The following is a 23,988-nucleotide window of genomic DNA, read 5'->3' as shown; positions in this document are numbered from 1 at the left end:
TCATGCTTCATTGTTTCACTAAAGTGAACTTAAAATGAATCATGAACTATGGGTATCGGTTTTATTCCTTATATTGATGTGAAATTTTGAGAGCGTTTTCCTTGATTTTGTGCTACACCTGTCATTGATTCATGATTTCAATTGGCACTGTTAGCTTCCTCGAACCCTAAGTGGCCGTGTTATAGATCAAACATAATGATTCTTCAATGTTACAACAAATCCATGATTCCATGTACCAACTTCAATTTTAAGTTTTATTTTACCTATTTTGCCAAATTGAAAATGGATGGCAAAAAGCGTATATGAAATGATGGCTTATGATAGTTGAGATACTCGAACTTATCTGTTCGACATTTTATATTTAGAGATCTTGTGGGAGTTAGATGTTGAACTTTGGAATTTCGGATCTGACTTTTGGTAAGCTAAACAGGTAAGCCCAACTCTGCATTATTGCTAGTATTCATGATGTATTAATATTTAGCTTATTGATCTAGATTTATCTTATTCAGCTTCAAGTGACTCTTGCCATTTGGTTGTCTATTAACATGAACTGAATCTTTACCTGCAAATTTTGTTGTAAGAGGACAATCGGCTGAATTTTGTAGTTGACTTGAGATCAGCTTACCAAAATTGAAACAATAAATAGCTCTTGAAGTCAAACGTTAGGTAAGGTTTGGCACAGGGATTGACAAAGCAAGGTTAAATCTGGACTGTACAAATGGTCCTACTTTTTGATAATTAATAAACTTAAAAATATTGATTCCCTGTGGCATTAAATTGTCAGCATGTGACCAAGTGTGAATTCTATATTTTGAACCTTAGTTACATAAATAGCTGATGAACTTGCTGCAATTTTGAGAACTTCAATCTCAATGCTGATTTTTTTAACAAAATACTAAGAATCTTGCACCCATGAATTATACAACTAGACTAAAAATACCAGTGTTATGTTCCCTGTAGACAATCTTGCTATAAGGTTAACACTAAGTCATCCAAGATGACCAAGATGAAAAAGTCAGGTTGTGTACTAGTTAAAATTATCTGCTCCATTGTTAACAAGGGGGAGGTTAAATTATACGGTTTGTATGATCACTCCGAGCCTGCAGAAGAGGAACTATGAAGTGTATCTTTTTAGACCTCTAGCCAATCGAACTATGTTTGCTTAGTTTGAATATATCAACTAGAAAATAGAGTAAAGGAGCAGAATTACAAGTAAAATGAAGTTAAAAGGTTAAAATATGTAGGGGCATTCCGAGAATCAAACTCGGGACCTCTCGCACCCAAAGCGAGAATCATACCACTAGACCAAATGCCCAACTTTTGTTGGTCCCTGAGTCTAAATAATATTTGGAAGTTCATGTTAGCTGTCTGAACTCTGGAACTTGTACCATTTCGTGAAATAATTTTCTAGGAGGGATGAGCATTTCCAGTGTCTCGGGGATTCCTCCATTGTTAGAATAATTTACGTAGAGGCATAGTATGCTATTAAAAGTTACTGTTGGCCATATCTGATTGTATTATTTGAATATGCTCAATTGTAGAGTCAGTTATAGATGAAGGACCATTTGGAAAGTTAAATCAACTTAAGGGTAATTAAAAACTTTAGCAAAATGAAGGGGCATTCCGAGAATCGAACTCAGGACCTCTCGCACCCAAAGCGAGAATCATACCACTAGACCAAATGCCCTGTGTTTGTTAACATTGTTATTTTTAAGCTTTAGTCAAAATGTTTTTCCTGTTGTGAGATATTTGATCATAAATGTTATTTCTTATCTGCAATATATAATTCAGATACTCCTCATCTCACATCAGTTTATCTTCATTTTGTTTGATTAAATTTTCTCTGGTGCTTTTGCCGACTTACATTTTGATATATAAGATATAAAGAGGAGTACAGATATTGTGAAAGCAGAGTCAGGTCTGGATCATAGTAATAGTAATTAGTACACTAAAAAGAAGTTTCGATGCCTGGGAGGCATTAAATTGTCAGCATGTGACCAAGTTTGGATCTTAGTAAACATATATAAATGGCTGATGAACTTGCTGCAATTTTCAGAAAATCAATTTCAATGCTGATCGTTTCACAAGATACTACTACTTGGTAGGAAAATCCTATGTATTTGATGTCCCTTTAGTTATTTCATAACAATGCTATTAAAGGTGTTTTAGTTGTAGACAGTGTGGAAGTTTCCCTTATCTGGTTGTAATATCTAAACATGCTAAACTGTAGAATCAGCAAGAGATGAAGGAGCCCTTGGAGAGTCAAAAACATAAGAGTAAATTAAAAATTTATCAAAATCTAGGGGCATTCCGAGAATCGAACTCGGGACCTCTCGCACCCAAAGCGAGAATCATACCACTAGACCAAATGCCCATTGTTGACATTGTCTTACTTGAGTTCTAGTCAAATATATTTCCCCTTGTGAGTTATTTGATCACAAATGTCATTGCTTATCTGTAATATAGAATTCAAATAATCCTTATTCAACACCAGATGATCTTCATTTACTTGCTTAAATGTTTTTCTGTACTTTGTTTATTTGGATGTGAGGTGTATAGATGGGTTGCTTAAATAATATGCATATGCAGTTCCTCTGATTCTCACTGCTCTCGATGCCTAAAGTTGCTATCAGCTTTGGTTGTTACTGTCACGTGTATAGTTATAATCCTATGCTATCTTACTCAACCCTCAGGAAATCTGGAATCCAGAACCCATGAGATCTGTTTAGTGATTAAGAAGTGTCATTGGACATGAGGCCAGGTCCTGGTATTAGCTGAGTTGATATTACGTGTTTGAGCTTCATAGTTCTAGTTAAGTCACAGCTGAAGCAGATAAAAGCTCCACTAAGGAGTGTCACATTGATAGTTAAACATAGGATTTTTGCTGGGTTCTCTTACTTCCAGTTCTCTTTTGGATACCTTCTTTATTAAGCTATATCATTATGACTTGTTTCATGGAATGGTGCAGCTCATGTTATGCAATTTTGGGTGCAAAGCAACTTGGTACAATGAAGTTCAAGCTTCTTGGTTTCATTAAACTGAAATGAAAATGGATCATGAATTATGGGTATCCATTCATTCCCTATTTTGACTTGAAATTCAGAGAGCTTTTGCCTTGATTTTGTGCATGATCTGTGTCATTGATTAATGATTTCAATTGTCATTGTTTACTTCCTTGACCCCTAAATGACTTGTTATAGATCAAACAGAATGATTCTTTGATGATAGGACAAGCCCATGTACTAACTTCACTGATAAGTTTGCCTGCTTTGCCAGATTGAAAACAGATGGCAAAAAAGCATATTTGAAATGATGGCTTATGGTAGTTGAGACACTCGACCTTGTCTGTTCGATGTTTTATATTTAGGGATCTTTTGGGAGTTAGACGTCGAACCTTGGTTTTTCAGATCTGCTTTTGGTAAACTGAACAGGCAAGCCCAACGCTGCACTAGTGCAAGAGTAATCATGACGTATTAATTTTTAGCTTATAAATCTGGATTTACCTTATTCAGCTTCAAGTGACTCATGCCATTGGTTGTCCATTAACATGAATTAAAAGAATCTTTACCTGCAAATTTTGTTGTATGAAGACAGTAGTTGACTTGAGATCAGCTTACCAAAATGGAAAGAATGAAGAGCTCTTGAAGTCAAGCATTAGGTAAGGTTTGGTACAGGCATTGACAAAACAAAGTTTGGTCTGGACTGTGCAAATGGTCTTTGTTTTAATGAACTTAAAATATATTGATTCCCCTGTGGCATTAATTGTCAGCATGTGACCAAGTGTGAATTCTATTTTATGAATCTTAGTTTACATAAAAGGCTGATGAACTTGCTGCACTTTTCAGAACATCAATCTCAATGCTGATTTTTTAACAAAATACTATAAGTATCTTGCACCCATAAATCATAACAACTAGACTATTATTACCAGTTATGTTTCCTGTGGATGATCTTGCAATGAGGTTAAATGTCAAGTTGTGCTTAGTTGAAATTATTTGCTTTCATTGTTAACAAAGGTGGAGGGTAAATTATAGCGTGCGTTTGTTAACTCTGACACTGCACAAGAGGAACTATGAAGTTGTGTTGAAAAAGTTAAATTAGATGGGGGCATTCCGAGAATCAAACTCGGGACCTCTCGCACCCAAAGCGAAAATCATACCACTAGACCAAATGCCCAGTTTTGGTTTGTCCTTTAGTCTAAACAATAGTTGGTGATGTTAGTTGTCAGGAGCTTGTACTATTTTTGGCTAACAATTTTCTAGGAGGGATGAGCATCCTCGAGGATTCTCCATTGTTAAAATAATTTACATAGAGATGCATATTATTATGGTATTAAAAGTTACTGTTGGTCGATCTGATTGTATCATTTGAATATGGTCAATTATAGAATCTGGTTATGTGATGTAGGAGCATTTGGAAAGTTAAATCAACAACACAGTCCATACCACTATCAGAAGAAGTAGAGAGGTTGTTTCCGATAGACCTTGGGCTCAAAAGTAAATAAAAATTTCAAGCAAAATTTAATGGGGCATTCCGAGAATCGAACTCGGGACCTCTCGCACCCAAAGCGAGAATCATACCACTAGACCAAATGCCCTGTACTTGCTAATATTGTCGCGTTGCAAGTTATTTGATCATAAATGTCATTTCTCACCTGCAACATAGAATTCAGATACTCCTTACCTCATTTTAGTTAGTGCACTAAAAAATATTGATTTCCCGGTGGCATTAAATCGTTTGCACGTGACCAAGTGTGGATTCTATTGTTTGAACCTGAGTAAGCAGATATCATCATCGCTGATGAACTTGCTCCAATGTTCTCAACATCAATTTCAACGCTGATCTTAGATAAGGTAGAGGATCGTTAATTAATTTGTAATTTGTCCAGTGACAAAATCTATCCCAAAGATGAAAATAAAAAGAAAGGGGCATTCCGAGAATCGAACTCGGGACCTCTCGCACCCGAAGCGAGAATCATACCACTAGACCAAATGCCCGCGTTTGTTGTACGTTCGGATAGTCATTTTATTTGTACGCTTCTATGAGAATTTCTTTCTTTTCTCCCAAAAAGATTTGGCTTTGTTTGCTTTTAGTGAATGAGAGATCCTAGAATAATATCCTTCCGTAAAAATATTAGTTTTAGCTTGTAGTCGGTAGGTGGGATATTGAGTTGTTAAATTTTATAGGATTTTTGCAGGGTTAAAATATTAAAAGTTAGAAGCTAAACGAAATAATTCCCTATCAATCAATGTTTTACTTTTCTTTTTGATCAGACAAAATGAGTGTGAATATATAATAAATAGTTTAAGTTTTGTGCATTATCAGTATATAATATTTTTACACCATCAGATAAATGTTACTTTCTATTTTCGTGAGTCGGGGGTCTTTCGGAAACAACCTCTATGTTGTTGTTGCTGTATCAGATAAATGTTACCGGCTATACCAAGTAACTAATTTGTTTCTAATTTTCTTTTTCTTTTTCTTGAATTCAAACAGTAATTTTTTCCAGCCCTTGAAACCCTCCCTATAGGCCATAACCAATCAATTTGGTTAAACATATTTTTCTCTCTCTGGCTTTTCTCCTCAACCTTTTTAAGAACAAAAAAGTGGAATCTTTGAGAAAAGATTTAACACAATAAAGAACTTCAAACTAGTCAGAGTGTTGATAGGAATATGGTGTCTGCTACAAGTTCGATTCATAAGAAATTGGAGCTATTTTCTAATGAAAATCACAAAAGCTCCCAATGATTAAATTTTTGAGATGTTGACAAATTATTCACTTTAATATTTTGTTTGAAGATTGGAGCATTACTTTGATGGTTGATTTACCATGAATTGAGAGAAAATAATACTTCAGTAAATAGCATTCAATTATATGGAAAAAAAAAAGTGTTTAAGAAGTGTGTGTTTTATCGATATGAAAATATGTAATGAGGATTCTGTTTTCCTTTGTTTTTGGTCATAAATAAATTACAATTACACAATAAAAGTAAATCTATTATCTTTAAAATAACAATTACACGGAGAAAGTAAATCTATCTATTATCTTTAAAAGATCCCCTGGAAAGTCCTTGTGTACGGCTGCCGGCTGTGGGGATAGCAAAAAATAATTACACAAAGAAAGTAAATCTATTATCTTTAAAATAAAGGAAGGAGGGGGGCATTCCGAGAATCGAACTCGGGACCTCTCGCACCCAAAGCGAGAATCATACCACTAGACCAAATGCCCTGCTACGATGCTCGTGTGAACTACAGTAAATACAAATATGATTTATAAGAAAAATAAAAAATCCAATGTTTGAGACATTGAAAAGCAAACTATTCCACAATTTTGTACACTTTTTTCATTTCTTGACGCATCACAGGGTTCAACTGAAATAATAAAAGGAAGTATAGAAAAGTAACCTAGGAGAAAAAGAAATTCCAATTATTTTTAGATACATTTCTGGTTTGATACTTTTCAAGAGGGCATTTATTCCACGTTAAAAAAATCTAAGAAAATGCTACGGATCCTTTAAAATATGAATGTGTAACTTCAAATCCTAAGATAAATTCAGTGGCACTTACACATACTCTTAAAAGAAAGAATCTAATGACAGCAAAAGTTCAAAAGCTGAAAGAGGAATGTCCTAAAACTGTTGTATCCAACTGAGAAGGTAACAACAATAACAACAAATTCATGCATCATATTCATAAACGTTCGTACTTAAAATTATTATTTATAATGCTACTAAAGATATTATAACATGTCTTTGTGGTGTAAAACAATGAAGGTTGCTTAAGCTTTTTCTCTCCTGGAAACACACAATTTATCCAAAATTTTCAAACGAATGTATTGTTAAGTGGCCAATCGCTGACGAAGAGAGTTTATTTTGATTATCATTTTCTATAATGTCATCTTCTTTAAGTTTCTTTGCCTCCTAAGCAAAAATAATTAATTTATCCAGTAACAACGCAGCAAAAGATCATCTTTGTATATGTTAAAAAAGAGAACTGAGCAGTGACTGGAGAAAGCTTCTAATAATGGAGTTATGTTACAACAACAAATTTTGTATGAAGATCAACCAAAAGACGGAGAAACTATACAAGAAGCAACCTTCAACCAAACACCTCCTTTGCATCAACTGCATTTGTAATCTTTCAATAGCTGCGCGACAAACACCAGAAGCTCAACCATCTCAAATCCAGCAGCAGAAACAAAGTCCATATTTTCACGTGTAGAGTGTCCATTATCTGTCTCCTCTTCAACATGTTTGCTAACTGATCCTGAATCTGCCTCCGCTGACCAACTAAGAGGGAGGGAGCTTCCAAGTGCAGTTTTTAACTGACTTGCCTCATTAATAATATTGTCCAATGACACCGAGTAGCAGTTCTCCATACCTTCGGATGCAGCAGACTCTTTAAACTACATAAGACGACAAATTTTATCAAGAAACTTGCAATGTCAGACCATACGAAGTTTCTGTTCCCTTTTCACCACCTCAAGTAGACTAAATCAACCATTGAGCTATGCAATGTTAACGATTAATCTAGAACATGCAGTATCTTTTCTAATCGCTACCTTAAGTGCTTTGTGTTATGCATTCATCTCTCCTAAGAGGCGGTCTATGCCTATGATGAATTATTGGCTCTAATGGAATCCTCTGCAAAAAATAGGAAACAAATTCTACCTTTAAAAGTGAAAGGCGAAGCCTCCTAACTGCACGAATTAGATGCTCCATACTTTCTAAGCTCTCTTTTAAAGTTGCATTCTCTATCTTCATCCTGAAAAGGGGTAACACAGAAATGACAGGAGAAATATGAGATACCAAAGAAATCTATTTTGTCACATTACTTCCTTTTATGAGCACCAGTAGACGGAAGCAGTTGCTACTGTGCTCTTCTCTTTTATTTTTAGCATGGATTCTTCAATACTGTACCCTTCCATACTTGATTTTAATATGCTTTACTTGAGCCAAGAGTGGAGGGAACAGCCTCTCTACCTTCACAAGGTAAGGGTAAGGCTGCATACACACCACCCTCCACAGACTCTTGTGGGAGTACACTATGTTGTTGTAGTAGTAGGAAGCAGTTCTAAAATGTAATGGAAGCATAAACAAAATTTCAAACAATACCTAGCAAAATCTACGTTATTGGTAGGCCTCCTATCAGCAAAATTTGCTTCAGAATCTCGATGAGTGTCAGCATCATTTACATCTGAATCTTGTATACCAGTCCAGCGTCTCAAATATGAAGTTTTCAGCAGATTTTTCAGTCTTCCATCTTTTTCCTGGAGAGTCCTTTTCACTGCAATCTCACCAAGAGATTTTCCTTGTCTAGAGGCCTCATTAACTTTCCTACAACATTTAGCCATCTAATGGTAACCCCAATTTGAACAAACAATTTTTAATAAGTAGTAAAGCAACGAAGAAAGGGCATAGCAGTCCAATTTATTTTTGGTTCTTGTTTGAGAATGTGCATAGCAGTCCAATTTACATGCTGGTGATATTCTTTCAACCTTGAGCTGAATAATAGGTATGTCTGCAAGTCATAACACTCATCACTGTTTTAAACCAGATCCTATTGCTACCAATAGTGTCATCTCCATATACTCTCCCATGTTTTTCCTGTTCAAAATCGACTGCTATTGCTTATAATGGATGACATTCTATATCTTCCTGCCTTGTGTTTTTTGCATTTCAAATTGTGCTTACTAATATAATAAATAACTGTCATTCTACACTAGCCCACCTTCATGTCTATCTCAAGTTATTTCTTTTCAGAATCTTAAAGATTGATAAAGCGCACAGTTAATTTTTCAAGGAAAATTCCACAATAATTCCTTTTTGAGAAGGCAGGTCTTTAGATCCCCCATTGACAGAGAAGAGTACCATGAAAAACAATGGAAACGAAAATGAAGCTTTTCCAGGCATATACACAGTTAACTGGACATAGAAACATACTCTTGCAATACTTGATAGTCCCGATTCAACTGTGCCAACTCCATCAGAGCTTTGACCTTCTCATTTGTAACCTAAACAATTGCGTACATATATCAGCCCAATTTACAGTTTATCACTCCAAGCCCTACATAATGACCACTCTAGTACATTAGCAGTGCTATTAAATAGAAGTGATGAGTGATCGGATAAAAGTGATAGCAAGGGAATAGAAGTGATTGATACAGGAAGAAAACACTCAGCGGAATACTTGTAGTAAGTTCCTCTGGAGCTCCTCAACTTTTTTCTGCAGTGCCGCATTGACATTCCTCTCCAATAAGTGTCTTTCTTCTTGTTGTGAGAGAAGTAATAACGTTTCCACCTGCATTGGGAAGAGAAACTGATTGAGTTAGCACATATTTACAATTTGAAAGTGCTCAGTTTTACTGCAACAGTTCCAAAACCTTCTCGTTTAGTGCCACAGCAAGGGCTTTAGAAGCATCACTGTTTCCAACAGTAATGGTAGTTGTCAAGCTAGGCTGATTCCTCTGCAACAGGTAGAGATGGAGAAACTTCAGAAACATGTTGACAGCATATTTTGTTCAGAAGCTATGATTCATTCTCTCTAGATTAGATTGAAAAAGCATATAAAACAAATTCAAATAGTAACAAATAAAGTATCCCATCCTCAGACGTAACTGCTGATATCAACAGAAACATTTCTTGGTTGTAAGAATCGTACTTTAGTGGTTAAAAGAGAGAATCCACGAAGGGACCAAGTCTTCTTAGAGAACTACAACAACAACAACAACCCCAGTACATTCTCACAAAGTGGGGTCTGGGAGGGGTAAAGTGTACGCAATCCATACCACTACCTCATATGAGGTACAAAGGTTGTTTTCGATAGATCCTCGGCTCGGGATAGATAACAATATAGCAAACAAAAAAAACATAAAAGCAAACAACAAAAAGTGATATCACACCGCTAGATAAGTAAGGAAACAAGATACCCACAAGGAATAAACTAGCTATACAAAAATCATAAACATCACAAAATACCACGAACAAGAGACTACAAGAAATTACAGGAACAGATACAAACAAAGCACTCTTCCCTACTATTACGGACGTACTCCTACCTACTAACCCTCTACCCTAATCCGTGTCCTTCACGCCTTCCTATCAAGGGTCATGTCCACCGTAAGCAGTAACTGCTCTATGTCATGCCTAATCACCTCCCTCCAATATTTCTTCGGCCTACCTATACCCCGCCTAAAACCATCCATAGCCAGCTTCTTACACCTCCGCATTGGAGCATCCGTGCCCCTCCTCATCACATGCTCGAACCATCGCAACCTTACTTTCCATATCTTGTCCTCCACCGAAGCCACTCCCACCTTCTCCCAAACAAACTCATTTTTAACCCTATCCATCCTGGTAAGTCCACACATCCATCGCAACCTTACTTCCCGCATCTTGTCCTCCACCGAAGCCACTCCCACCTTCTCCCGAACAATCTCATTTTTAACCTTATCCATACGGGTAAGTCCACACATCCATCGCAACATCCTCCTCCATCCTGGTAAGTCTTCTTAGAGAACTATTTTAAGAAATAGAGAGAACCTTACCCAAGAAACAACTTACAAAATTTCAGGAGACAAACTTGCAAATATAATATTTATCCCATCTCTTTGACAGCAAACACAAAAGACCACAAGCTAAACTAATTCTTCAAACCACAAAAAAACATGTGGAAGCTTGTACAAGCACATATCAACTATTCATAGCAATACTAAGGCAAATGTAGGTCTGAGAACATAAAATCTGTACCATCAACTGCTACCATCTCTTGGTCCTTTTCTTTCTTTAACAGATATGCTGTACAGTTGTTATTATCGCCATGACATTCAAAGTGAGGCAATAGCTTTCCTTGAATATTTATCATTATTAGTTCATAACTAAGAAGCTCGAATGCAACAGAAACCTTCTTATGACAGAAAAGACCTAGAAGAAAACACTACCAAAATAAAAATTGAAGGCTGGAGAAGTAGACGCTGACAAAGAAAGGTCTAGAGCAAAAGTAAGAACCAACTACCTTAAAGATCAAATCTGAACCATCAACATTGTTTATCGGAACATCTTGACATTCAAGTTCACTGAACTGTAAATCATCCACTTGAGAAGAATTTAAGTCTCTCTCACTTATGCTGCAGTCCTTGAGCTTTTCTTCCACCATGTTCATAGCTGATTTAATATGAGAAAATCCCTCATCAAGAAAGCTTGTAATATTAACTCTATGCTGAGAATGATAGTGGCGAAATGCCGAAATTTGAGCCCTCAGCTTCTCTTCTGAAAGAATCTGCACGTTAGTCCTTTCAGTAATCTGTACAAAACTAATGCTTATATTCCATGTCAGAGTAAAAATATTCATACTTTCTGTTTTTCCAAGGCGCGCACTTTTTTCTTCAAGTGATTTTCTATTTCAAGACCCTGAAATAAAAAACACAAGTAAAAGAAAAAAGGGAGGAGAACAATCAAATGATCAAGAATAGAGAAAAACAAAAAGTTTGTGCAATATTGAACAGATAGCAGATGAGAAACTACATACTACTAGTAGCTTGTACTGAAGATTATCCAAAGATTTTCGCAGTGTCTCCACTTGTTCTTCCAGAGAACTCTGTCTGAGGAAAGTTAGTCAAGATCATACAATAAGTTTGAACAATTCTTTTTGATAGGTTTGAACAATTAAAGAAATAATCGGTCCACAATAAAAATTGTTAGTGACTTGGAATTCCAAATTCCTCGCAGTTAGTATGACACTTCCCACACTCAAATATGATCCAGCCTCTGAAGTAATGGAAGTATTTTGCAAATATATTCTTCAATCCTAACACTTCTCAATCTCCTGATTAAATGAAAGAGCATCTCACCACCGTAACCCCTTCTTGGACAAGAGCTCACTTTAATGATAAAAATTTTATGGTAAGCTCCCTAGGTGGAGCAGGAGAACAAAAGGAAAACAGACAATGTAGCCATTAAACATAAAAGAATGCTCAGCTCACGGGTAACATCAAACTAATTATTCAGAATCACACAAATACCTATTTTACTTAATCTCTTTAAGCAGCAAGTAATTAAGAGAAGAAAATGGAATGGAGTATTAAAATTGGAGGTAGCAAGAAATTTGATTGACATAACAGTTGGATTTTGTGAACCAAGGAATTCTGAATGGAAATATGGGCTAAACATGATAAGGAGCATTAGTTTGTAGTTTGATTTTTGGCAGTGGAAGCTTGTAATTACGGAGATCGATGAAATAATTTGGAATAGACTAAAATGAAAAGCGGCTCAAGTGATTTGAGACAAAGCATCAGTTATAACCAGCAACGCCCAAGCTTGGTTACATTGCTAACTTTCTGGAACTCACAATGTAGTTAGAGGTGGATGTTTCCCCAGGATTGCTGAAAGTCCACATTTCAGACGAATCATGCAGGAGGCACGCGCATTTATCTTCCCAGGACACATCTTCAATATCCTCCAATGTCTGCCGTCTGATCTCATAGAACTTATGGACAACCTATTGTACAAAATAACATCTTCAAACTTGGAAAGGGTGGATAATTATCAGTAATGAAAGGGATCTAATACATAACGATTTCTTTCTTATTCATCGAGAGTTCCTTAATCCAAAAAGTGCATATATCGAATGTTACACATGTAGAGATGAAAAATTTTTGTTTATACATTCTAGTTCTGTAACAATTATGCATGTGGATTCACAGGAAGGCATTAGAACTAATACCTCCTTGAAAATCTCATCCAACCTCTCTTCCCTGTCCATATCACCCTGCAAAGTAGCCGTCAATATTTTCTCTTCAAGTAATTCACAGCTTAGCTCTTCAATCCTGCATCAAAGATGGAACATCAAGGCAATATTAATATATTATGTTACACTGTATATTCCCGGAATTGTTTTTAGATAGTTATGTACATTGCAATGGGATTTTTGCGGAGATACAGTCTACAGGAAGAACATATTCATTTCTCATAAAGGCTATGGCTGCTATTTTAGTACTCAGGTTCTGCAGAGTTTAAAAGCATTAAAAAATATAAACACCATATAAAATATTTTATGGATAAAGAAATCAGCACATCAGAAAGTATCCAACTCAAAAGAAGTAGCTGCTTAGAAACATCGACTATTCAGATCCTTGCCGAAGTAACTGTGCACTCAATTGCCAATGGGAGGAGTGGCAAAACACAAGAATAACGAAGAATAAAAGAGAGCCAGAGTTCCAAAGACATGAAATTGGGGAATACATCAGTTTAACACCCAAAGCCTACTCACCACCAAATTAAATCAATAAATTAAAAGTAAATTGCTAAGTTCTAAGCTCCATTGCTTCTCCACTACAGTAGGAGGTGAAAAACACCAGTATCGACATCCTCTTTAGTCTATATTACCCAATCTAACCAGCAGTCGATGCGGACTTATGTGGTAAAACCTAGAACATTAGTTTGTGAGCTATCACAGGTATTATGAGACTTCTTGCACTTAGCTTTGACTGTTTCAAAAGGTAAGGTGATAAAGCTACCCTATCAATTACTAGAAAAAAGATTTTTGAAGATAAGACCCCTAATGCAATCGGCGGTTCCTTTGAGTCCATTTGACAGCATGAAAAGTGTTATTTAGAAGAAAAATCTTAGAAGCACATATTTTGTGGGGACACTAAGGCTTAGAATATATATTTTGGAACTGTTCCGTGGTGCGACTTTGGTGCTTATTTGTAATACCTAGTTTATCCACAGGAAAATATGGCATCGGACCTAATGAGCAAGACAAAATCTAATGCCTATTAACACGTAAAAATTCAATCAAACCTCTGCTGAAGTTCATGAAGTCCTCTTGACATAAGCTCCTCCTGTTCCTTGGCCTTTTCAGCCTGCAGCATTTATAGAGCATGTTTAAAAAACTCCAAGAAGTGAGGGATGAACTTTACATCCAATCTCACTCACAAGTTCTTTAATAGTGAATAATTTATTTTAAACAGTTGCTTAAGCCAAGCGCAACACTCTGTATTCCAAAAATCTGGTTCTCCCGAAACATTTAAATCAAAATTCTTCAGCAGTGACAGGCAGTAATAGATATGTAATTGTTAATCACATTTTCTTCTCTCTCCCTTCCCCTTTTTGCTTTTTTTTTTTTTTGTGGGGGTGGCTGCTTCCCTTTTTTTTCCCCTTATTAAATCTTTCTTTTTTTGAATGCAGCCCGGGGGAGGGGGTGTTCAGGAGGGAATGAGTATTCATAAGGAAAAGGAATCTTGCCAACCTCCATTACAGCATGGTCTCGCTCAGAAAATGCAGCAGCAACACAACCTTGAAAAAATTTAAGCTGCTTTTCTGCTTCTATATTCTGGAGTAAAATAGAAAATGGGTAAGTTCACAATATATTGGACTATGATATGCACTTCCTGATACTTAATTGACTCTAGATCCAACAGAAATGAACATCTAAACCATCTGAGTTGCAAGCTCTTAGCTACCCAAGAACCAGAATTATAATAATGAAATTTGGGTCACTCCCAAAACAGAAACCATTTTAACAGACAATATGAGAGAGAAAAGGTAGTCTTGGAGCAATATAACACATTAAATTATATTAACAAGCACGCGGTGCACCTCCAGACCCTAATGTTTATGATTTCTCATTCTATTCATGGGGATAGAGAAGGGAGAACAGCAAAGAGAAGACCTTGGAAACTTCTGCGCTGTGTAGATCAGCCAGTTGACCCTAGCAAAGTGAAGATTGAAAAATAAGTGCATTTGTAAGATTAATAGCAGAGAGGCCCTGCGATGACATAAGAAAATAGATGTAAAACTTACTTTGATGTTATAAGCTTCTGATAGCTCTTCTTGAAGATTCTGATTTTCTCGTGTGCAAGCAGATAGTTTCTTTTTCAAGCTTTCAGCCTCCTGCTCCAACCCAGCTATCCTACTTGGTTAAACAAAGCCATTTTAAATGTCCTTTAAAAAAACTCCCCTCTTCCATCCAATACAAGTTATATAGTACTTCCTCAGAGCGATTGAACTAGCATTTTGACTATAACAAATACAGGCATGTGATTCGCCAAGCTGGGGGAAATTTTCTCCTACCTCTCAAGGGGTTCAACTCAATACTCTTACTAAAGAAGAAGTGAGAGAGCATAAACAAGGAAAACAGCCAAAATATACAAATGACTAGCTTCATCCCGAACACACAAAGAAAAAGAAGAAGAAAAAGAAGAAGAAGAAGAAGTTACACCTATGAAGAGGCATGCAAGTAGGCATCCCAATATAGCTAGGTCCAGCTTGTTGCATGCATAGCTGCTCAATGTCTTTATGCAATTCATCACGCTCTAAACAATAAAACACAATAAATTAGATAATACACAATTTTCTCACTATTTAATGAGCTACAGGTTACATCACTGGAAAGAAGATGGAACGGTTTAGAACACAATCAAAACATACTTGAACAAGAACATGTGAAATAGATTATCATGAATGAAGAAGGGTAGTAGATAACACCATATGTTTTCCATTCTTAACTACAGGAACATTCCGGAGTCATCAAAACCAGCTCAACAATTCCGGGGTCTATCGGAAACAGCCTCTCTACTTCTCCTGAGGTAGTGGTATGGTACACTCTACCTTCCCCAGACCCCACTAGGTGGGAATACACTGGGTATGTTGTTGTTGTTGTATCGTCTAATCAAAAGTAGCGAGCTCATTAAGTCTGTTGAAAACTTGCTAGCAGGGTTGTAAATCCCTTATATTTTGCTGGAGGGCCTCAATTTAGCCCCCTTTTGGTCACTCAATTACTCAACAGAATCCGTCACCTATTGAAAATTGAATTATTCAGACTTAGCACCCTATGTGACAGCCGAAAGGCGTTATCTGAAGTGTCTGATTCATACTAATAATATAGTACATCCACAAGAGCAAGATACGTCATGCCTATGTAAACTATAATATCGCCTTCTTGAAACTGGTTACTTCAAGATTTGACGAATACCTCACATCCTCATTCCTCCCCCACCGCCACCTCCTCTTTCCCAAACCTTTTGTCCTTTTCTTTTATTTGGGTCTCTGTATACCCTCCCAGCATTTGCAAATGTTTCATGACTATGTTCCACCAGTTCGATATTTTATTCGAAGACTTGCATTGAGATTTCAATAATTTGCAAGCAGGTTCTAGTGAAACTGAATCTCCCCAAAGCTTTAATCTGTAATTAAAAGTTCCTGCCTCCTAAATTCTATCAGAAAAAAAGACTATGTAACGTAATCCAGAAACTGGAGGAAAGATGTCCTTACTAATGGCATAGAGTACTTATGTTACCCATTCATGATATACCTTTTAAACCATATTTTACAAGCAATGCATAAAATTGAATAGTTTTAACAAGTGAACAAGCAAGTACACATCACCAATCAACCTCTTTTAGGAGTATTTAATTTCTAGCTTTGTTGTAAGGAGAAATTATTGTGCTGTATGAATAGCTGGACAAGCATGATAGATGAACCTGGATGGCTCAGGTGAATCATGAACCCAACTTCTACTGTTTTCTCATCTTGGTGAGTCGGTGTTTAGCAAAGAAATTTTATACAACAACAACATACCTAGTGTAGTCCCACAAAGTGATGTCTAATCCGGGTATAATGTATGCAAACCTTACCCCTACCTCATACGCAGAGAGGCTGTTTTCAGATAGACCCTCGGCTCAAGAAAAAATAATCCAAAGCCGTTCAGAAAATAAAGTAACAGACGTAAAGCATAACAAAGTAAAATACTACGATAATCGAAGTACAAATACAAGGGATAATAACATAAATCAAAGTACAAGAAACTACAAAGTAAAACAGCACAACAATCGAAGTACAAGAAACAACAGAACTCAAAGGACAACAACTAGTATGGATGGATAACAAACCAACAAACTAGTACCTAGTAAAAAAAATTTATATTTATCAAAAAACAACATTTCACACAATGTTAGTCCAATCTATCCATAACATAATACAATAACAACTTAAACTATAACCAACAGATATGCCAAAAACATACAAAACACGTAAGCAAGCATACCGCGCTCCAATTCTTTGATCCGAGCACGCAAAAATGCATTATCATTCAAATTTCCATCCATGGCTGGAAGAAAAAAAGATAGGAAAATTAGACATAAACGAAAACAAGATTAATTAGAGAAAAGATTAAATGAAGCGTCAAAGAAATTAAGCTTAAAAGGCTCAAATTGGAACCCTAGAAAGCCAAGAACTGATTGTTGATTCGCAGGCACTTTGGCGGAGACGGGACATATATAAACTTATGATTGCTTCACCATTAAAATAAGGGGCAAATTTGTTGTCTTCCTATTCTTTTCTATTTTTCGCTGTTTTTCTATTTTTCCTTTATTTATTATTCTTCAAATTTAGAAGTATTATCCGAGCGTTTAAAATTTTATTTGATAATAATGAACATGATAAATATGAGAACAACAAAAGTTGTGCTGGCAATATTTGGAAACAATTTGTCATTTACTGACTGGTTTGGAGGGAATATGAGTATACTTATTAATATTGATTATATATAGTGAAGTAATAACCATAGATGGTAGAACATAATTGAAATTGGATGATAAACTATTGAATTCACTTTTTTTATCCCCTTCGCTATATCGTTATAAATTTAAAAAAAAAAAATTATTATAGATAATCATAAAAAAAAAAAAAAAATTATTATAAATAGTCTTAGAACCGACAAAAAATTAATAGTATGTTTGGTATAGATAGAGAATTCAAAAAAAGTTTTTAAAGTTTTTCATATTTGATTAGTTAAATTTTTTAAAAAATGTGAATATGGCTCTCATCTTACAAAGAGGACATAGAATATAGTTATAATTGTGAAATAAAAAATAACTATCATTATTTTTTCTAAATTTATTTCCTAGAATGAGAAAAGTAACTTCTGAACTGAAAGCAGAGAAAATATATTTCCAAAGTGTTTCCGCATTAATTCCCTCCAGCTCCAACAAACCATTCCCAGACACGCCCTTAGCCCTTCATGCCAACCTCAATAATGTTTTGCCTAAATTATATACAAATATTTTCCGTGAAAAACCTCTTTCTTCATATCCAACACGCCCTGGTGGAAGTTGGAAAAACAAATTTTACAAATAGCATTTAAATTTGATCGTGTCCTCTTCACCTTTTAAGCCACCTCATCTTCCCCTCCACACGCTACCTCGACCTCCATTAATCACAATATTTGTACAGATTATATACAAATGCATTTAGTATACTATTCTTTTATTCAAGTAGCGAACACGAGAAAGTAAGCAAGAAACACACTTATTTTTACACTTTTTGCCGAACATACCTATTGCCAATTGTTTGTCTCCTTAGTTCAAATCTTGTGGAAGGACCTAAGACTAGAAGTACAACAACTAGATGAATTCAGCCCTGTTTCTATCTCTGAGTACTTTTTACAAGTCTTCAACTCTCTAATTTTCCCCTTGAAGGTGCCCATGTTCTGCTGGTGAAGAGGGAACATGAATGTGCTATTTACCTGGAAGGCCTTTGCTATTACAAACACCACTTTTACCATATTTACAGGCCAACAAGAGAGTTGGCTAAAGATTTGAAAAAATAACAAACTGGAGGAATATTCAGCAAAGCTCTAGTACCCGAGCCTTCAACTCTGGAAAATCCATCAAGCGTGTATCATCTGTGTATTTACAGAGACAGAAACGGTAAGAACAAGAACAAGGAACGATCAATGACAAGGCTTTTGCCCTTAACATATATAAAAGAATATAGCATTTACTGCACAGCAACAAACTGCAAACTACCTTGCTAACAATGGAAAAGACTTACCACTAGATAGGTAGTACTAACTGCCTAATCACTAAACCAAAAAGCCCTCATGATCAAATTTACATTCACAAGAACATGCATTGAAGAAGAATGGAATAAACATACACATAAAGAAGCCTGTGAGTGTTCATTGTTGAAATTTGAGAACTTTGAACCATCAGCTGATATGTGATAAGAAACTTATACCATAAATGAATCTACTAAAATTTTTAATGGAGAGAATTCAGTAGTGACATCTATCCCAAGTTAGAGAAATATCATCTGAAGTAAAGCTGAAGAGAAACCACAAATACGAAAAGGTAACACAAGTTCACTGAGGGATCTCGAATCCTAGACATTGACTTAAAAACACCAGATGATAAAAGAAAAATTATCTCACTTACGAGGAAACGAGAAGGGGACTGGGGAAATGGTAGATGCAATCAAGAAAAGACCAAGTAACGGATCAGATATTGCACAGATATCTTACAATCCTTGGGCTGCTTCTCTCTTTTAGAGCCTTCATTGCAGCTTCTGCTAAGGCTTGTGCAGCTTCGGCATAAGCCTCAGCAGCATCAGCCTTTCTAGCAGCGTCCTCAGCTTCTGCCATGGATACTTCTGCTTCTGCAACAGCTTGTGCAGCCGCTGCTGCTGCCTCTTGAGGTGTCATACTCCTCATCTTAGTTAACTCTAAATCTACTTGAGCCTTAATGAGCATCTTTAAATCATCCTGATCAACTGTAGCGGAGATCCTCTGCCTGCTTTCCAACAGCTGAATGGAAGGGATTCTTCTTTTGTCCGATAATACAGGTATTGTTGCTATTCTATACTTCCGCTTCACCTGCAAAAGACAAGGACATCCTTGATATCATAATCAGCATGAATCTAACTACTGATCATCATTCAGGAATTTGAATCTGCCAGTTTATATTGGATTCACACTCAAAGATATGGGGAAGATAAGCAATACATGAAGTATAATTCCAAAACTGAAATATCACCTTGGTAAGTCTCCCAGTTGCAGTTAAGTACTTCAGTTTCGCTGAAAGCAGCCTTTTAAAGTTTGGAGGTGCCCAATATTGATCCTACAAGATACAAAAGGTATCGAGTATAATAGACTGATATATGTAGCCATAATTTATAACATAGCCAGGAATTGAAATTCCATGAATGTTGACCTCATGCATTATCTAAAGTTTATCACATGACACCTTCCTTTGGAAGCCAACTCTTAATGCAGAGAACTTAGATCAAACACAGAGGGAAAAAATGTCAATATAGCACCATCAGATTAATGTTACAACCATAGAAGCTAGCATTCAGTTCATACTGAACAGGATGCTAAACTGGACCGATTGATACTTAAAAGGTATTTGATAAAATTGAACTCCTACAGTTTTATGCAGTTGATTTACAATAGTTAAATGCTTAAAAACCTAGTGTCCCCACACATTAAAGAATAAACAACTGTACAAGGACAGAACTAAAAATTATGCTAAATGAGTTCCAGAAGAGCTCATACTTGAATTAGCAAGAAGCACCAATAGAAAACACAATTCAGAATGTTACTGATGGCACGACAAGCAAGACTTCAAAATTCCAAAACGTGTTAGAGGCCATAAGAAAGAATAATTTGCAATACATATAACTATGCAATACTGCTATAAATTGTCTTACCTTTTGGACATTAAGCTCAACAAGAAGATGAGTACCTCTATGTATGTTGCTATACTAGTCTTGTTGGAACCACCTGACTCCTTCAAGTTGCTTATAGCCTCCATTATAAGATTATCCAATCTATAATAGTAGGAAAGCAGCAACATTTAGAGATAGTCATCCTTCCAGCAAAAGTAAGACCAAAAACTGCAATATAACAAACTTACGATACGGCTAGGACTACTTTTATCCATCTACCATTGTCAGAATGTTTAAAACTAAAAAAGGATTAATACTTGGAAATAACATGTGTAGAATGTTGAAATAATTAAAATTAGAGAAGTATGAGATCATGCAGACAGCCAACATTTAACTAAAATTCGCAAGCACAAGTAAATGTAAAAGACTACAACTTGAGTCATGCTGTAACAAGTAATGAGCAAGGTTTGACCTTATGATAGATCTTTTTGACCCACCAATCTGTGGAGAACCAATTGAAGTAGTAGCTAGCCTTGCTTCAGCCATTTTCTCATCACTTTTAGCCTCAGTAATGACAGCTAAAGAACTCTCATCCTGTTTACGGGCTTGATTCATTCTTTTGAGAGCCAACCTTGCTTTCTCTCTAGAACCCCACCCGTTTGCAATCACACCCATGTTCCTCCACTTGTCCTGAACAGTAACAAAGACAAATTAACATATCATGCATAAATACATAGCAAAGAGGAACAAAAAGAAAACTATGTGACCCTCATCGACTCAAATGACACCAAAGCTTCCTCGCAGCAAAAGATAACTTTATCACCAAAAAAAAATAGAAAAAAGGGAAATTCTACCTTTAGATCTACATTTGAACGCGAGGACAACACTTTGCTAAATTCTGGGTCCTTGAGGATTGTCCGCCATTTGCCTGGTCCATACTTATGGACCCCAGCTTTAAGAGCAGCTTCTTCGTCTGGAGTCCACTTCTGTTTAGGTGCACCCATCCAAGAATTCAAAAAAAAATCCTTCAAACAACCTAATCAGAAAACCATTAATATATGTGAAAAACTCAAAAGAAGATTGATCAACATTAAGCTATTCATTCAAATGACAGCGCATGGTACAAAATATTGAAACTGCCTTCAAAGCAATATGCAATTGGTGCTGGAGAATATACACCATACCCACTCATGCTTCTTATATTATACTTGTATTCGGATCACCTAATCCCATGCACAGAGCTATTGTTCAAGAATCATGACCACTCCCAACACACACTGGCGATAACATTCAGCATAGGGGCTAATATGTAATAAAATTCCATAAATTCAGAAATAAAATTCAAGGAAAAAAATATCATTTCCTCTAAAATTCCTCAAAGTGCTTTGAGTCAACGTAAAAATTCATCTTCTATTTGTGCATTGCTCTAAAATAACTCAAGCTAATTCCTTTTGCATAAGCTTAACAAATCCTAGAATAGCTTTAAAAAATATAGGCAAACAATCAAACAAATAAACATAACCTAAAAAAAAAATTCGAACCACTTCAACAACAACAACAACAATATACCCAGTGTAATCCCACAAGTGGGGTCTGGGAGGGTAGAGTGTACGAAGACCTTATCCACCTTGTACCTAAGTTATTAGAATCACTTCAATAGAGAAATTGGAGCTAAAATAACCATCCTTTAAATCACGCTGCAATCCTCCGTGCTTTCCTAAATTTCAACAGATTGAACATATACAGGCTTTAATATTGATCACAAAAATTAATTCAAATAAATCTCAAAGAAAAATCTAGTTCATGAATTAGGGAAAAAAAAACATGTACTCTAGCAAAATTATATTATGCAGAAACACAAAGAACACTAGTAAAAATGAGAACAGCATTTTAAAGCCAGATTATGGAAAATCACAAACATAAAAGAGGATAATTTTTCATAAATACATCATTTTTTAGCTGAATTATGGAGCGAAGTTATATTATGCAGAAACACAAAGAACACTAGTAAAATGAGAACATCATCTATAAGCCTAATTATGAAAAATCATAAACATAAAAGAGGATAAATTTTCATAAATACAACATTTTTTAGCTGAATTATGGAAAATCACAAAGCGAAACCTTAATTTAGCCAACAAAATCAACAAGATAATAAATTTACATAATGATATTATGTACAAGCTGAATAATGCACAATGTCACAAATCGAAACCCTAGTTTTATCCAATAAATTAAGAAATATCAGAAGAAAATTACAATTAATTAGAAAAATTGATGGAAATAGAGGATATGGAGAATTACCAAATAGGATCTGTAGAAAGAATTTATTTAAGCCTAAAAATTTGAATTTCCTTTTCTATATAGTTCCATCATAATTTTCTGCTACACGGGATGTTTTAAAAAGGGTTAATAGCAATTTTGGTCCCTTGATTATTAGTAAATTCTAATTCGACCCTTGTGGTACTCAATGAAGCGCATTTACCATTTAACATTTAAAATATGCTTCTTTAGTCCCTTTTATGTGGAAATTGATATTTGAATGATTTTTAAAATTATATCACCGTTAAATATGGAGTAATAATATAAATTTACCATAATATATGAGTGATTAGATCGTTGAAAGGTCTATAGTTATTGTAAAACTAAGAATAATCCATAAAGAAAAAGATCAAAAATATAATTAATTGAATAACATAATGATCAAAACATAAATTTATAAATAATTGAAGGGTCTGTTATTAACCCTTCTTTTTTTTACAACTCAATTTCTTTCTTAGCCTCATATACTATAGTTTCCCAAATTTGAATCATATTTTCCTCAATTTATTCGTTGTTAGAGATGCGCAAATGTATTTGCATTTTTTCTTTCTAGTCTTATTTGATATTTTTGGCTTTTTCATTTTTTTTTTTTGAAAAAATTACATATATACACATGCTAACTTTGCCTTATTACATTACATTTCATGTTGAAAAAGAAATTACAAAAATCTCAAATTAATTACTTAAATCCCTACCTTTTTTATTTTCTCCCTCTTCCTTTTTATACATTCCAAACAGTCATATTTTGCTCCAAATTATGCTCCATATTTTTCTCCTAAAATTTTGTTACCTTTTCTCTCCATTTATTTAGTATGTCATCTATGATTATGAGTAGCAGCTGTAATTTCAATTTTATCTTCCCTTCTTCCTCACCATTCACTTTTCCTTAACCACGGATTCCACTTTCTCTACTCGGAATCCACAAACCCAATTTTTTTTTTCTTTTTCTCTTTTTAAAATAAACCCGAATTAATCAAATAAACATTCTCAATAACAAAACAAAATCAAATTGAAAAACCCCTTTGATTATTATTTTGCGTAATTCATTTTTTTAATTTGAACTTTTTGTTGAAGAAATTTATTATGTATAGATCTTGAACAGTGATAGCTTGGAATGTATTCAGATTTCGTACGACCCTTAAAGGACTGGGTCAATTATGAAGTTGTTGGTGCTAGGCGTTGTGGGTGCTTATTACGCTGTCTTTTTTACCAACTATGGGGA

At 35.3% G+C, this 23,988-nt stretch overlaps 2 protein-coding genes, 1 long non-coding RNA gene and 7 other non-coding genes across 27 annotated transcripts in view; 1 reads left to right on the top strand and 9 right to left on the bottom strand.

The window, feature by feature from the left end:
• Positions 1 to 3,847, top strand: part of LOC107840177 — a 7,409-nt gene extending 3,562 nt beyond the window's left edge. Inside the window, exons 3-4 of the long non-coding RNA XR_001665202.2 lie at positions 2,969 to 3,067; positions 3,277 to 3,847. This is a non-coding gene — a long non-coding RNA (uncharacterized LOC107840177). The remainder of the gene's footprint in view (positions 1 to 2,968; positions 3,068 to 3,276) is intronic.
• On the bottom strand, positions 1,244 to 1,315 carry TRNAP-UGG. Its single transcript has one exon. It is a non-coding gene; the product is annotated as a tRNA-Pro (tRNA).
• TRNAP-UGG lies at positions 1,616 to 1,687 on the bottom strand. Its single transcript has one exon. It is a non-coding gene; the product is annotated as a tRNA-Pro (tRNA).
• TRNAP-UGG lies at positions 2,303 to 2,374 on the bottom strand. The gene has a single exon. It is a non-coding gene; the product is annotated as a tRNA-Pro (tRNA).
• A 257-nt stretch (positions 3,848 to 4,104) lies between the features above and the next one.
• Positions 4,105 to 4,176, bottom strand: TRNAP-UGG. The gene has a single exon. It is a non-coding gene; the product is annotated as a tRNA-Pro (tRNA).
• A 349-nt stretch (positions 4,177 to 4,525) lies between these two features.
• TRNAP-UGG lies at positions 4,526 to 4,597 on the bottom strand. The gene has a single exon. It is a non-coding gene; the product is annotated as a tRNA-Pro (tRNA).
• A 328-nt stretch (positions 4,598 to 4,925) lies between these two features.
• Positions 4,926 to 4,997, bottom strand: TRNAP-CGG. The gene has a single exon. It is a non-coding gene; the product is annotated as a tRNA-Pro (tRNA).
• A 1,160-nt stretch (positions 4,998 to 6,157) lies between these two features.
• On the bottom strand, positions 6,158 to 6,229 carry TRNAP-UGG. Its single transcript has one exon. It is a non-coding gene; the product is annotated as a tRNA-Pro (tRNA).
• Positions 6,230 to 6,955: 726 nt separating this feature from the next.
• Positions 6,956 to 17,511, bottom strand: LOC107840176 (putative uncharacterized protein MYH16). Of its 3 annotated transcripts, XM_016683936.2 has the most exons (18): positions 17,217 to 17,490; positions 17,044 to 17,106; positions 15,220 to 15,313; positions 14,802 to 14,910; positions 14,671 to 14,709; positions 14,248 to 14,331; positions 13,800 to 13,861; positions 12,721 to 12,823; positions 12,346 to 12,495; positions 11,527 to 11,595; positions 11,352 to 11,408; positions 11,014 to 11,277; positions 9,383 to 9,466; positions 9,190 to 9,300; positions 8,943 to 9,013; positions 8,115 to 8,336; positions 7,671 to 7,764; positions 6,956 to 7,405 (listed from the first exon to the last, which is right to left on the bottom strand). In XM_016683936.2, exons 2-18 carry the CDS (start codon positions 17,102 to 17,104, stop codon positions 7,121 to 7,123), a joined length of 1,959 nt encoding a protein of 652 aa, XP_016539422.2. In that variant the 5' UTR covers positions 17,105 to 17,106; positions 17,217 to 17,490; the 3' UTR covers positions 6,956 to 7,120. The 3 variants fall into 3 exon arrangements, with proteins under 3 accessions (XP_016539422.2, XP_016539423.2, XP_047250964.1); XM_016683937.2 differs by having other exon boundaries at positions 17,044 to 17,511; XM_047395008.1 differs by lacking the exon at positions 7,671 to 7,764 and having other exon boundaries at positions 17,217 to 17,494.
• Positions 17,512 to 18,289: 778 nt separating this feature from the next.
• On the bottom strand, positions 18,290 to 22,826 carry LOC107857117 (telomere repeat-binding factor 1). Of its 16 annotated transcripts, none has more exons than XM_047394998.1 (9): positions 22,749 to 22,822; positions 22,014 to 22,161; positions 21,299 to 21,480; positions 20,917 to 21,134; positions 20,487 to 20,606; positions 20,332 to 20,398; positions 19,811 to 19,894; positions 19,300 to 19,650; positions 18,290 to 18,681 (listed from the first exon to the last, which is right to left on the bottom strand). In XM_047394998.1, exons 3-9 carry the CDS (start codon positions 21,446 to 21,448, stop codon positions 18,667 to 18,669), a joined length of 1,005 nt encoding a protein of 334 aa, XP_047250954.1. In that variant the 5' UTR covers positions 21,449 to 21,480; positions 22,014 to 22,161; positions 22,749 to 22,822; the 3' UTR covers positions 18,290 to 18,666. The 16 variants fall into 16 exon arrangements, with proteins under 16 accessions (XP_047250954.1, XP_016557549.1, XP_016557550.1 ...); XM_016702063.2 differs by having other exon boundaries at positions 22,063 to 22,161; XM_016702064.2 differs by having other exon boundaries at positions 22,072 to 22,161.
• Positions 22,827 to 23,988: the final 1,162 nt, after the last annotated feature.

Source organism: Capsicum annuum, chromosome 8 (assembly GCF_002878395.1).
Source record: "Capsicum annuum cultivar UCD-10X-F1 chromosome 8, UCD10Xv1.1, whole genome shotgun sequence".
NCBI lineage: Eukaryota > Viridiplantae > Streptophyta > Magnoliopsida > Solanales > Solanaceae > Capsicum > Capsicum annuum.
Note: the sequence above shows the minus strand (reverse complement) of the source record. Positions and strands in the feature narration are given on the sequence as shown.